General features: G+C 32.4%; 1 protein-coding gene across 2 annotated transcripts in view; it reads right to left on the reverse strand.

Moving 5' to 3' along the window:
- Positions 1-13785, reverse strand: part of LOC133185426 (diacylglycerol kinase zeta-like) — a 66476-nt gene that overhangs the window by 21136 nt on the left and 31555 nt on the right. For both annotated transcript variants that reach the window (XM_061320621.1, XM_061320623.1), the window contains 5 exons: positions 11931-11963; positions 9636-9788; positions 6513-6751; positions 3624-3798; positions 2672-2742 (listed from right to left, as the gene is read on the reverse strand). In XM_061320621.1, the coding sequence (XP_061176605.1) occupies positions 2672-2742; positions 3624-3798; positions 6513-6751; positions 9636-9788; positions 11931-11963 (671 nt within the window). The remainder of the gene's footprint in view (positions 1-2671; positions 2743-3623; positions 3799-6512; positions 6752-9635; positions 9789-11930; positions 11964-13785) is intronic.

A 13785-nucleotide genomic window follows, 5' to 3' on the forward strand; every position in this document is an offset into this window, starting at 1 on the left:
CGCGCGAGTATACACAAAAATGACTTTCAAATCAATTTCACAGTTGGCTTAGTCAGCAAATGTAAATATTACAAAATACACGCACAACTGTACTTTAAACATGTTGGTTTTACAGTTGTTAAAAAGTTTGAATTTGAAGTGTATTTTGTAATGACATTTAGACAAGAACTTGGAAATGGGTTATAAAACACTCAGTTTTTATAAAATCTATGCATTAAATGATTTACAAGACTTTTATGATAGACTTGTTAAAGAATCCAATATACTGCATATCGCTTTATAAAATATCGTATTGTATCAAAATTTTTTGCCCCCTCCCATTGAAATAATATGGCAGAGTAAATTTGTTTGGCTTAACAAGCCAAGGTTGATTGATCAAGGAAAATTGGTTGATCCATCGAGAAGGGAACCTAAAGATGCCCTTTAGGTCAGACTTGTGAACAGAAATGATTTTTCCCTGTCTAGACAATGATGCTTAAAGTATTTCACTGTGGACAAATGCTACAAGAACGGATCATTCAGCAGGAATTCCAGGCCTCAGAGACTAAGACTCTAAGACTATACAACAATTATACTAGCCAACTGTCCATCTGGGACAAATTGGTGTCCAATCAAATCAAAGCATATGTATGCAAGGTCAGCATCTTCTGTAATGATTCACGCTTCAGTTGGAAGAATCTGATGAATATATGGGCAAGGGAATGATTGTTGAAACTACAGTTACATACACTGCTAACTCTTACGTTAAATTTCCAAATCTTGCATATATTACCTTGAACTTCAGTTATGTTTTATTTTCATGTAAAATAATGAAAAAGCAATGAGTGAAAAAACATTCTGCAGCATATCTCATATAAATGATTTGTTCCTTCACAGGTGATATTATACTGCAGAGGGTGACAACATTTGAAAAACATTTCAAAAATTGTCAAGTGGACAAAATTTGTGCATATAAGGATCACCTTAATTTTAAGAGCAGTATCATTTGTGCATATGAAACATTCCAATTATTCCAGTAACATGTAATTCCTGGTGCCCCTCAAATATCCTAAGCCCCTAGAGAATGCCAAAGTTTTCTTGACATTTAATACATGTACTACACATATTTTTCAACCGTTTCCCTCCATTACATGAAATGATGAAATACAGTAAAACCTTATTATCTCAAACTTGATGGGACCAATGAAAAATTTTGAGATATCTGAAGAGGGTTAAAAACTTAAAGAATAAGCGGTTGGGTCTTCCAAAGCACTTCGACATATCCATGACATTTGAGATATCGGTGTTCTAGATACTGAAGTTCAACTGTATTATATATACACTGTACAGTGGCGCCTCGTTTATCCGGACGCCTCTGTCCCCAACGAAATCGTCCGGATAAATGAATCATCCGGATAATTGAATCACATCTCAAAAAGCATTCTCTAAGCATGTATATATGCACATTCTTGTTTCAAATGTGACAGCAAAGAAAAAAAAAACTTTTAAATTATAATTTGGTTAATTGTTTTAAAAGCAGTAATTGATTAATGAAAAAATATATTAAAATGTAATTTACACAATAAAAAAAGATGGATGGGCAATTTTATGCCGATACCCCCTTTTTTAATTCGCTTTCTCTTTGGCATGTGACTTCATGGGTTGAGCAAATTTTGATCTACTGTTTTATTTTGCCATATATTATAATTATTGAAGCTCATATGATATGACACAACTGTTCAGCATCATCATTGAAAATGTTCAAATATAAACTTACCCTGTATATTCCCCGTATATTCATTAACAGAGTTACTATAAAATTAACTGAACACTGCAAACTAACTCAAACAAAGTATTAAAAACATTCGTAAACGCAAGCCATCTTCATGATTATCAATATTATTTTTTTTTTTCTACAGACGCTAAGTTTGAATTTCGATTGTTAAAAAATACCTTGGAAAAACGTAATCAACTTCTGATCGTAACGCCAGTTTTATATGTAATGCCGGGGCGTTTGTAAACGGTAGTACATTAAATAGAGATATTTCTTCAATTATGTACCTTTCTATGCTGTCTTGTTTACGTTTTTTAGAAATGGAACATCGTATTTTAAACTAACGCAATCGACATGATAAAGAGCATTACGAAATCGCTCGCTATTTATTGTTCATTTTATTTACATCTCTCCAAAATTCTCCTGAATTTACCGATGTATATACGGTTAGCAATATAATTTTGAACGGATTGTTATTTAATTAATGCACATTGTCAGCTAAATTCTTTGAGCTTCATAATAAAGATAAACGTGTGATTGAATTGGGGTAAACACACGCTAATTATAGACGCTATTGTTTGTAGGTCACAGGTAACCGCCTTCAAACTGACTGCATGGCCAATGTTTTTACAACAGTTAACACGAATGCAAGATAAGTGTGAAAATGTCGTTTCTTGAAAAATTACCGTCCGGATAAACGGGTCACTTTTCAATGAACTATTATGTTTTGTAGTAGAAATTGACCGTCCGGATACGGAACGCGAATTTCCGGATTAATGAGACAAAATAACGTGGAAAAAATCGGTTCCCAAAAAATATCGTCCGGATGGTGAAGCGTCCGGATAAATGGCGTCCGGATAAACGCGGCGCCATTGTATATATAAACTATGATACTGTGATTTCACTGCAATAACTAACCTGTCAAGCTGAACAACTTGGCCCTCTTCTACATAACTAAGGATTTTGGTAATTGGTTCATCTGCATATCCCTAAAGATAAAATTAAACAAAATCAAAAACGGCAATTTTCTTTAGGACAAACATCATTTCCCTATGCAAGATTAATTTCTAAATCAAATTCCTGATTCAGTTTAAAGACCTCCTCTGAAAGGTTTATAATGTTTTAAAAAATATTTGGGGTTTATTTGTTCTCAAACCTTGAGAAAATGAATTCACCAATGTCACAACCTGATGTATTCCAAGATAACATGAGAATGCTTTCTTGTCAATGATTCCTGCCATTATTCATAGTCTCTGAATGCCCTTAGTGAGATGCAAGAGGAAATAAAATAAACATCTCAAGGATGTCCCAGAATTTTTCATTGGGTTTTTCTCATAAATTTCCTAAGATAAAAATTTAAACAATCACTAGAGAACAAGAAAATCCCATAAATTTGTGTCCCCTGTACAAAATTACAAGTTACTTTCAACTGCTGTTACAGCACATGGAAGATGGGTAATGTGAGCATTGTATTCAAAACATCTGAAGTAATTGCATGGCATAAAATAACCATATTTAAAAACAGAGGCCATATGTCCTTCAAACTCATGACCCAAAAGAAATCAAGGGGCTTCAGCTATAAGCTCATTATTTGAAGAGCCCATGGTGGTTACATGAAAACCACCCAAATCATTGTAAAGCTTTTGGTATTTGCAGAAGCCACACCTTCTAACCCAAGATGAATTCCAGCCAAGTTCACCATTAACTATTATTATAATTTCAACACAATCTAAAAGTGAGACAATCTTAAAGAAACCTTCAACTCTGTGTCACTGGTGTTTCACAAAATGTTCTTAAATTTTTTAAAACTTGTTTTTGATCCGGTATCAAACTCTAAATTTGCACCATCACTCAAAACACCTAGACTTACCCCTCCCCAGTTGAGGGTTCGAGAGAGATCATTCCCCGTGCCCAGTGGCATGATGGCAACAGGAGGTGGAGGTTTAATGCCCAGACTGTCGATTTCGGACAGGATCCAGCCCACTGTGCCATCTCCTCCACAAGCCAGGATACGCAAGTTAGGCACTTTCTTGTACAGCTCAAGTCTGTAATGGAGAAACAATTTAAATTAAAGGACTCGGTTTTTTCATTGAAGGATGTACCACAGTCACATCTCATTACTATTGAAGTCTTTGGGACCGAGAAAGACATCTCAGGATTTGAGATACCGAGGTTAAAACAAACAAAATTGGTTGGGACTTCAAACTCGTTTAGACAAAGCAATATTATTTGAGACATCAATGTTTGAGATACGTAAGTTGAACTGTACACAGTACACTGGTACTTTTCTTACTTCATTATATTAAACAGATAAAACTGTAATAATATTTTATTGTAACCTAAATAACTGATATTCAAATACTTTTTTTCCCAACGAATATAAAATTGGTTGTATGCCTTAGTTATGACTACAATTAATTTTCAATGAAAAGACTAGTTTATGTATATAATAAATTTAAACCTATTGCACAACTAGGTTTGTACGAAATGCACTTCCATTAGGATTGTTTAGTGCTGCCTGTAGACATTTTATTCCCTAGATATAATGAACCCAACTAAGTACTTTTAATAACAGGGTCAGTATCACTCCTTTAGTTTCATCTTTCCTCTCCTAATTTGAAGTGAGTTTTATTATCAGGAGTCTTCAATTTTTAATACCTTTTCCTTTGTTATTAAAAATACGGTAATGTAAAAGCTCATAAATAATAAAACTGAAAGTCAAACAAAACAAAAGACAGTCATTATATCCATAAACAGTCTTAGCTGACACAAAGATGAAGAGGGTTTACTGATAGATCACTTTTCATTAAAATTGCTAGCACTGCATTACAGAATTTTCCATTTTCCTTGGAAGTTTTTTTTTTAATCTTTGTTCTTTGTAAAAATCCATTAATGGAAGAGAAAGACAGAGATAAGGAGAATTTCAGCTCATCATCTGTTTATTGACTTTTAACTTCAAAAGATTTAGCAGGGTGATACTGTGTGGCTTACGGTCCAGAACATCTAGCAAATACGACTCATCGTTTATGTACGGGTAGTCCACACATTAAATAGCTTTTGTATTCATGAGGGTCTCTTTGTATTCTCTTTTGTGTATTTGGTCTGATTTCACCTTTTACTTAATAGAAATTAAATGGGCTCAAATTTCCAAAATGGGAAGTTATTCCATTCAGAGTACATTTATAACTTTTTTGCTTAACAATGAGATAAAATAAACATATTTATTAAGGATATGAAGTCTTATCATACACATGTGTATCTGCAATACGCGGCTAGGATAAGGCTGTCCGAAGAATGACACAGTGTATCAGCCGTAGTTAACTTCTCCAAACTACCTAGATATGACGTCATAATGGCATATGACGTCAAGTCACTGCATACTTGAGCTGACATGACGGGGAAAGTGTCATAACTTTTACATTGATTTCCTTTCACATCACATGTAGAATTTTGTTTATTTTGATGCTAAATTCTTGCGTCTTGATTGTTGTTTTAAGGCTCTTATGATGGTGAATATTTGCAGTGTAATATCGTCATTTCTTTTTCTTGTCTAACATGCACGTATTCAGACAATTACAAAAAAAGAAAGTGAAATGCTCCCCCTTACACGTCCGTAGACAGAGTTAGGATTTATAAATCTTATATATATTAGACTGGCACAAGTGAATAATAAGGATTAATTGAAGATATTCTGTGTGAATCTACTAGAGAAATATGTCCTCTAACTGAATTATGCTGGGGGATTGAATGTAATATATCCCATTTTGTAAAAAATTGCGATGAAGAGTGGAAAATGACCCCTTGTAAGCGGGTATGTTGAATTTCTTGTGAAATATTTTCTTAAGAAGTAAAATTTAGACTTGCCCCCAGCACTTTATATATACCCAAGAATACCTTTAATTGATTTATGTAACAAGCCGTTCACAATAATATTGTTTTTCACTTGTGCCGATGCGATTTTTGTGCCACATTTAAGAAAATTTATAAGTGTCAGTCATATGATCAACACAGTCATGTGACATCACAAAAATGTTTTTTAATACATGTAATACCTTATTCAACTCTCTTTAAAACTTGACTGTGTATGTGTACATAGATTAAAAATTGAAATCAAAACATAGCTCAAAATAAAATAGTATATATCTAATGCATATTAAGCCTTCATAGCTGTGTATGTATTTTGTTTCTCTAGATATGAGAAGCTTGCAGCAGAGTGCAAAGATAAATTTTCTGTTACTTCGACTTTGCTATCAGAGCAAATGAAAAGTAGGCAGCTTAACTCTCAGTATCGTTAACCAAATTTTATTCCTGTATGAGAAATACCGGTGAGTTTGGCCATGAAAAATATCAGCGAGTTGGTTGCAAGAAATATCAGCAACATTATTCGAATCCTTAATATTTCTTGCCAAGAATCAATTATTTAGTTGTGTATTTATGAAGAATATTTCGGCAGCTGCACAAATTAAAAGTCAAATATTGATTTCAAATTACTCATCATGAATATAAGTTGGAAATAAAACTGTAAACATACTTTTTACCATTGGGTCAAAATTCTGCAGAATCAAATTTCTGTTTAATCCGTGGGTAGAAAATTACATGGATTTCTTAGATTAATTGCCTCTATATGGCTTCAATATTCTTAATTAAGTACGTTGGGACGCAAAAAATTTGTGACCACATACATAGTGTAAGTTAATACCACACAGAAAAAAGTAGTTGGTTCACAGTATATTATCACACAAACATTTCCATATCATACCCTGGTCGTGGTCCTCCGTGTGACAAGTCAAACACCTGTCGAGGGTTCAACCACCAACAAAACTTGTGCATGAGTTTGGCCCCTTGGTTTCCACCACTTTTGGGATTAATGAAAACTAGAAGTGGCTTAAGAAGGGGGGAGGGAATGGGCTTGATTATGAATGGACGATTTTCTTCCTTGCCTTTCTTCCGTTTTATAGAGGCTCGCCTCTTTTTTCGCAATGATGATTTGAAAGACCCCTGCAAAAAAAATATATATCAGTATAAAATATACAACATGTAAAGATCAAACTACTGATATAGTACTGAAAGATGGGGGTCAAATTTATGAATTTCTTGAATTTAGAAACTTCCCCATTGTTGCCATTTTCATTGTGCTGGAGACCTTATACGGCTCTAAATTCGCTCTTGAGTACATCTTGACCTATGATTTTAACAAGAGGAATATAAAATAAATTATTTAAAAAATTGAAATAAGAAATGTTTTTTACTGAAAAGTATATTGCAAATATATAAAAAAGATAAAATAAGCAGATTTTTTCATCAACTTACTTTTTTTCTTGAAATGAATTTGATAATTCCACTAGAATTATGCGTGTGTAGGGGGACATTTTCAACCATGTCAAAATAAAAGTCAAATATACGGCGATAATACCTTGTACACAGAATATCTTCATTCACTACTGTTTAGGAAGGATAAAATTACCATACAAAAGTATTTTAATGCACATTATGTCTAAAATAAAAGAAAAATTGGAATTTATTTCTTCTCATATTTTGAACGTAACGTCTGTCAGACTCAATACACCGGGTACATTGTTATAAAATGGGCCATTGTTTATGCATACTATTTTATCTTTCTTGTCTACCGATAGAAAATTCACCTGTTTATCAATTAAGTGATCGCAGATTCAACAGAAAAGCATGTGTGCTTAGAAATTAACAAATCTGTGGGATGCTTCCTGTGTCTGTCAGGGCAAGTGGGAGTTACGTTCTATTTCAAGAATGGAGCTCGGAGATGCTTCTTCTTATACATTTGACTTAAAGGTTATGAATATTTAAATTTTCTCCAGTGTTCTATGCAAATGTGTTTACATTTCGATAAGAAGAGCTACAGAGAGAGCCGGAGAAGCCACGAACGTTTGTCTGTCAAGTGTTACATTACACAAAGTATGTTACGTTCATGAAAATATAAGTTGTCTTTATCCTAAATTTTAAACACATATCATCAAATATTGTCAGCTAGTAGGTGTATTTTGGATTTAAAAAAAAAAAAAAAATGAACTTGCAAGCTCTTCATCACTATATAAACACTTAAAATTTGACATTTCTTACATAACGTACAGATTGACAGACATTGCCTGAATACTATCGTAACGGTGACGGACAAAACGAATGTCTGTTCATGCTACGTGAATCAAACGGGTGCATTCAGATTTATACGTTCAGTGAATTAAACCAAAAAGTATTTTTATTTAAGAATATTAGTGTATCATAAGGCAAAATTTGTCTTTATAACTTAAACAATACCATTTTGTAGTTGTTTTCTTGCAGTTTTTAAAACGAGTCTGTCAGGGTTATATGCATCCGTACATGTTACGATATAGGTTTGATCTATATGAAATAATTAATTTTTTTGAATTTCATTAGTTATTTCATAAATAATAATGTCTTGTGTATTATAGTTTCCAAGAATAAAAGATAAGCTTTGAATGATAAATTTTATTGGCTCGTTTCAAACAGGTATTGCTCAAGAGATATCGTAAAATGACAGACATGGTGGAAATTTTGTATGTTACAAAGTGTATAGCAGAGATTTATTTTTTGAAAAATCAAATTTAAAATCTATAAGGAATCAAAATTTGAATAATGTCCATTTCTTACGGCAACATTATCTTTTTGATAAAACAATGAAAGTTTATGGTTTATTTGGCTGGGTAAGTAAAGGAGTCTGTCAGTGTTACGATCATCAGTTTGTGCATCAAAAGTAGCTTAAAAATCTTTTTTCTTCTACGTAAGAGTGAAAACAATTTTTGCATTGTTTAAAGAATTGTTTAATTTTATTTTTTACAGATCATTTGTATTGCTAAGCATCAGAAATGTAATTTAATCATGTCACGTTTTATCATACGTCTGTCATGTTACGTTATATGTCTGTCATGTGTTACGTGACACATATTTCAAACATTAATAAAATATTTATTTTTGACTTGATTATCTATTCAAACATTTTTTTGTCCTATTTAGAGTCAAAACTTGAAATACACATAAAGAAATCTAACAAAAAAAACATGTCTACAGAATTCTTTATTTGTCCTCCCAGATGTACTCAAGAGCGAATTAAGAGCCATACCATAATTTGAATAAAACAGGTCCAAATTAAACTGACAAATCCAGAAGCCAAGTTTAACACTGAATCAGTTATGAAAACCTTATGCATCCCAATAGTGTGTATGTATGCAATGATTATGAAAAGATCACAATTTTCAAAATGCGTTACAATTACTTTTTATATTTGTAGAAAAATTGTCATACTACTTTCATTTTTTTTTTTTTTAATTTAAAGTTTGTGTCTTTTGACCATATATCAGTTTTTGCACTCTTTTCCTTAGCATAGATTCAATAAAGGTTTCTGTTTGAAGCGTCATCTGACAGTAAACTAATAGATGAGGTCATTCGAACTTGCGTAAAAAAAATGATTTTATAATTTTCTTGTTCAAATACAATAAATCGGTCCTTCACACTTCAAAAAATAAGGCAAAAAATAAGGCTAAGATTTGTGAAGACAATATGCAGAAAAATAATCAGAACCAAAAAATAATCTTAAAGAATTTTTATTTCCCAATTCTGTTTTAAATTTGCATCTCTTTTTATAAAATGTTGAAACAATAACCCCCCCCCCCCCCCCCCAAAAAAAAAAGAAACAAAAGCCCAAAACCTATAAACAATAAGCTCTTTACCACTGAAAAAGAAAAAAAAAACAATGAGAAATGTATTGATACTAAAAACAAAATATCAATATTGTATGAAAAGAATTTAAATCCACAATACATCAGTATCGAATCTATCAATGACAGTTCTAGGGAACAGCACATGAACACAAGATTGGAGAAATGCTGCATACTTTTTTTGGAAGTTTTATGATCCATGATGGTGGAACAATGATGCTCTGATGGGCACCCAGTGTACACTGCTCCTCTATGTGCTGCATCATGAAGCATGACACCTTGTTGTGATAGGCTGCCTTACACCATGAACAGCTGATGGCAATTATTTCCTGCAAAAAACAAAATAAAATACTTAAGAATTTTAATACAAGTATCTATGATTCAACAGAACATTACATAAAAGATAAGAACAAGTATTCTGAAAGAACTGCATAATTGTCAATACTGCATCCCCTATATGGACCCCCTTACATGAATGAAATATGAATTTGATCTAATAACTCATCGAATTAGACCTATGTATACCAAAAATCAATTTAATATATACAAGTGTCTAGAAAAGAATCTAGAAATCCAATTGAAACAGATAGACTAACAGACAAAAGGACAAAAGAAATGCAGACAGATGTAGAGATACAGAGACAATCCCATTTAGTTTCACCATAGGGGACTTAAAACTGGAAATATGCATCTTACAAATACAACATAGAACTTTTTGCATTTTCTGATTTGACCTTGAATCTTGTATCCTGAAATAAATAAGTTCCTTAACAACCTTTCCCTTGCACTTTAAGTATTCCTGTACCAAGTAATGAGGATAAGGACACTCTGTATTGGTATTACAGAAGGCAAAATGAAACTCATAAATTTGTGGTAGCATTATCTTGATCATCCCTGCAATATTAAACTTATATCTTTATTACTTTCATTTCAATGTTAAGTCATTTCTCCAGGAGGTAATTATAAAGGTGTGGCCTATATTATATCTATGTCGGAAAAAAAAATCATACAAAATGGTTAAAGGATGTAGTACATCTGACCTGGTTAAAAAATAATAATGCTGAATTATCGAACTACTTCAGAAAACCATACTTTCACTGAGTATCAGATTCTTAATAACAAAAAGAAGAAACAAATAATTGAGTCTGTCAAACACACACACTGGTGCGTACACATCTCTGGGGGAAAACAATGTGGCATATTATGTTGCTAAAATAAAAATGTATCTAATAAGACAGGTTCTAATTCTTATGCACAAAATGGTCCTATCAATATACCACTGAATCAACTTTCAACCGGCCTATGTGAAATTTCAACATAAAAACTAGGAAATTCATGCCTTCATAACATACAAAACTGTTCATTACTATATTAAATTGTCTATGTATTGAAGACATGTGCATATTCTTGTCATTTGTGTACTTAATAGCATTCAATAGGGAAGTAATCTGTCTGAATTCTACACACATCTCGATCACAAAAATGAAACATTTCTATTATTTTATCAATATCAGTTTCACAAATCTATACTCAGAAAAAGTAGTACAATATTTGAAATGCTGAAATATATCTTAAAATATCTGTCAAAATTTTTGAGGACATCATTTTTGCGAAATGGATAAAGTAGATTCCTTATCTTACTAGTACTTGATAGCATGAAATGACTTGTAGACAACTAATCAAGAGAATATGAATTCTCAAATGTTCTTTCATCAAGACCAGCTTTTAAATGTATTTCTGTAATCAGCAATAAGAATAAAAGTGAGTATCCTTTATCACAAGTGTTGCTTTTTGTGAAATTATGCAATGTTTAACTTTGATCCCCTATCTGTTGCTCGATCCTACCCCTAGGGGCCATGATTTGAACAAACTTTGATCTGCACTACTTGAGAATGCTTGCATATTAATATATACTAATCATGTTTCTTAAATAGAAGATTTTTAAATATTTTTCCTATATATTCCCATGTTTAAATTTGATCCCCTATTCTGGCCCCATCCTACCCCCAGGGGCCATTATTTGAACAAATTTGATGTGCATTGCTTTACCTGTGGATAATTCCAAATGACTTCTCAAGATACAGAGATTTTTCAATAATTATACCATTTTTTGTATCAAAATGAATATATCTTTTTTTAACCAACCAAACGCCCTCAGAAAAACCAAGGAAGAATTTCATTCATAACTTCTTAATGAGAGGCAGTTCTTTCAGCAAATGAAAAAGAGGACATTTTTGCGGAAATGCATTTTCTTGCAATAATAGATATTGAGCACTGATGATACGTGTATCTATGTATGAATTTCAGTCATGTCTCATTTTATATTGCCCTATTCATGAACTTGTTAACTTAGATATTGTCACATGTACCTGAAGACATGCAGGATAAAAAAAAATTTCATTTCAATCAAAGACGTGATGGAAATGATTCTGATGTTGTGCGAGATTAATGAGAAAAATTCTAAATGATACCTTGCTTTGGAATGCAAATCTCTGCTGGAACGACTGTAAAACAAAAATTAAAATCAATGAGCATGTTTAAATCTTGTGACAGGAGAAATTCAATATTGAACATCATTTACGGAAGATTTAAAAAAAAAATTCTTTTAATATTAATACTGGTGCATTTTCTACTACAGATAACATGGCATTGGGTGAGTTTTTGTCACTAGTCATGCTAGTGAAAAAACCCGTAGGCAGTTTAACAACCACAGCAGCCAATACATAAACAAATATGACGATGGCTCTTGAACCAATTTCCAACTGTTATTAAATTATTATTTAACTTTGTCGATACCAGGAAGTTTATTAAGTCACCTACAATATTTGATACAGTATGAGATAAACACAAATTTTTCAGAGGAGACTATCCTAGCAAATATAAATCAATTCAAATTATGAAACTTTCCAATCACGTAGGTGTTAGAAAAACAATATGCATTCTTTAAGTACCGCCAGGTTTTTAAATGTTCCGAATTGTGAAGTAGTTTACGATTTATGTAAAAATCTGTTTACCTGCAACATAATTGCACCTATTAATTAGGGCTGTAACCCTAAGCACACCTTAAATCTATGACGATCCATTGTTTTAATTGTTTAACTCGTGACTGGATTTCTGGCTTGACTATTGATCTCTGCGGAGTTATTAGGTATTTCCTTTTTGAAGTGTTCGTATTTTATAACAGTAGAATATGTGTCAACGTACTAGAACCAACATCACAAAAGGATGATTACTGGGGCAGCTTGAAATTGTGTTTGACCCAATATTGTATAATCTTGCAATAAAATTCCTTTATTGCTTTGTGTACAGTCTACTCTAGAGTGTATAGTTTTCAATCTTTTGTAATGTGTCCTTCAAACAAACAAGAAATTTTCCTCTTTTTTTTTATCACGTTTAATTCTATCCGAACCAACCACTATGATTTGATAGCTTTAGTTTAACTCGCACAAATATAGAGATATAAAAGTCAGGACTGGCATTTCTGGGACCTAATTTGTAAAATATTGGGTACTAGCAATATCCCATATTAAATTGAAAAATTCTTATCAAGGTCTCAGAATTTCAGGGCATCATTTGCTAATCAGATTATGGACATTATTAAAAATCACAGGAACTATGACAGCCTCACCAAGGTTCAATGTATGAGTACATAATTTCATCTCTTATAGCCTTCACCAATATTTCTGATTAAACTAAATGGAAATGACTTTCGATTCTTTTTTTCCCCCATTAATTAAAATAGGATTTATATTGGTAAACAATTCTACTTAGTTTTCCCCTAATATATCTTAATCCATTAATTGTAAATATTTTTTAGTGATAATATTATATTACTATTTTCAGTGTTTGCTCAGTGGTTACTGCTTTTACAGAGTATTCATAGTTTGTAGTTCACTTAGAATTCACTTATTTGTGCTGTTTGCTCAGCACTCACTTAGTTGTGCTCTCTGTTCATCAGCATTCACAGGTCTGTGCTCTCTGTTTACTCAGCAGCATTCATAGATTTGTGCTATCCATTTGCTAGGCATTCACTTTTTTGTGCTCTCATATGCTTAGCATTCTTTTATTTGTGCTCTCTTTTGCTCAGATTTTGCAAACATGGTGGAAAATACAACAAAATTCTGATTACCCCTGTAGAATTATAGTTGTACAGGTGTTTTATCTACTTGTAAAAGTAATTATCATAAAAAAGAGGGGAAAAATGATCAAATTGAGAGCACAAACAAGTAAATGTTGAGTTAACTAAGACCACAAACCAGTGAGCATTAAGTGAATGTTGAGCAAGCAGAGGGCACAAATAAGCAAGTACTGAGTGAACAGAAAGTA

This window comes from Saccostrea echinata, unplaced genomic scaffold (assembly GCF_033153115.1).
Source record: "Saccostrea echinata isolate AGI-Se365-2 ecotype Australia unplaced genomic scaffold, CSIRO_AGI_Sech_v1 ptg000012l, whole genome shotgun sequence".
Classification (NCBI taxonomy): Eukaryota; Metazoa; Mollusca; class Bivalvia; order Ostreida; family Ostreidae; genus Saccostrea; species Saccostrea echinata.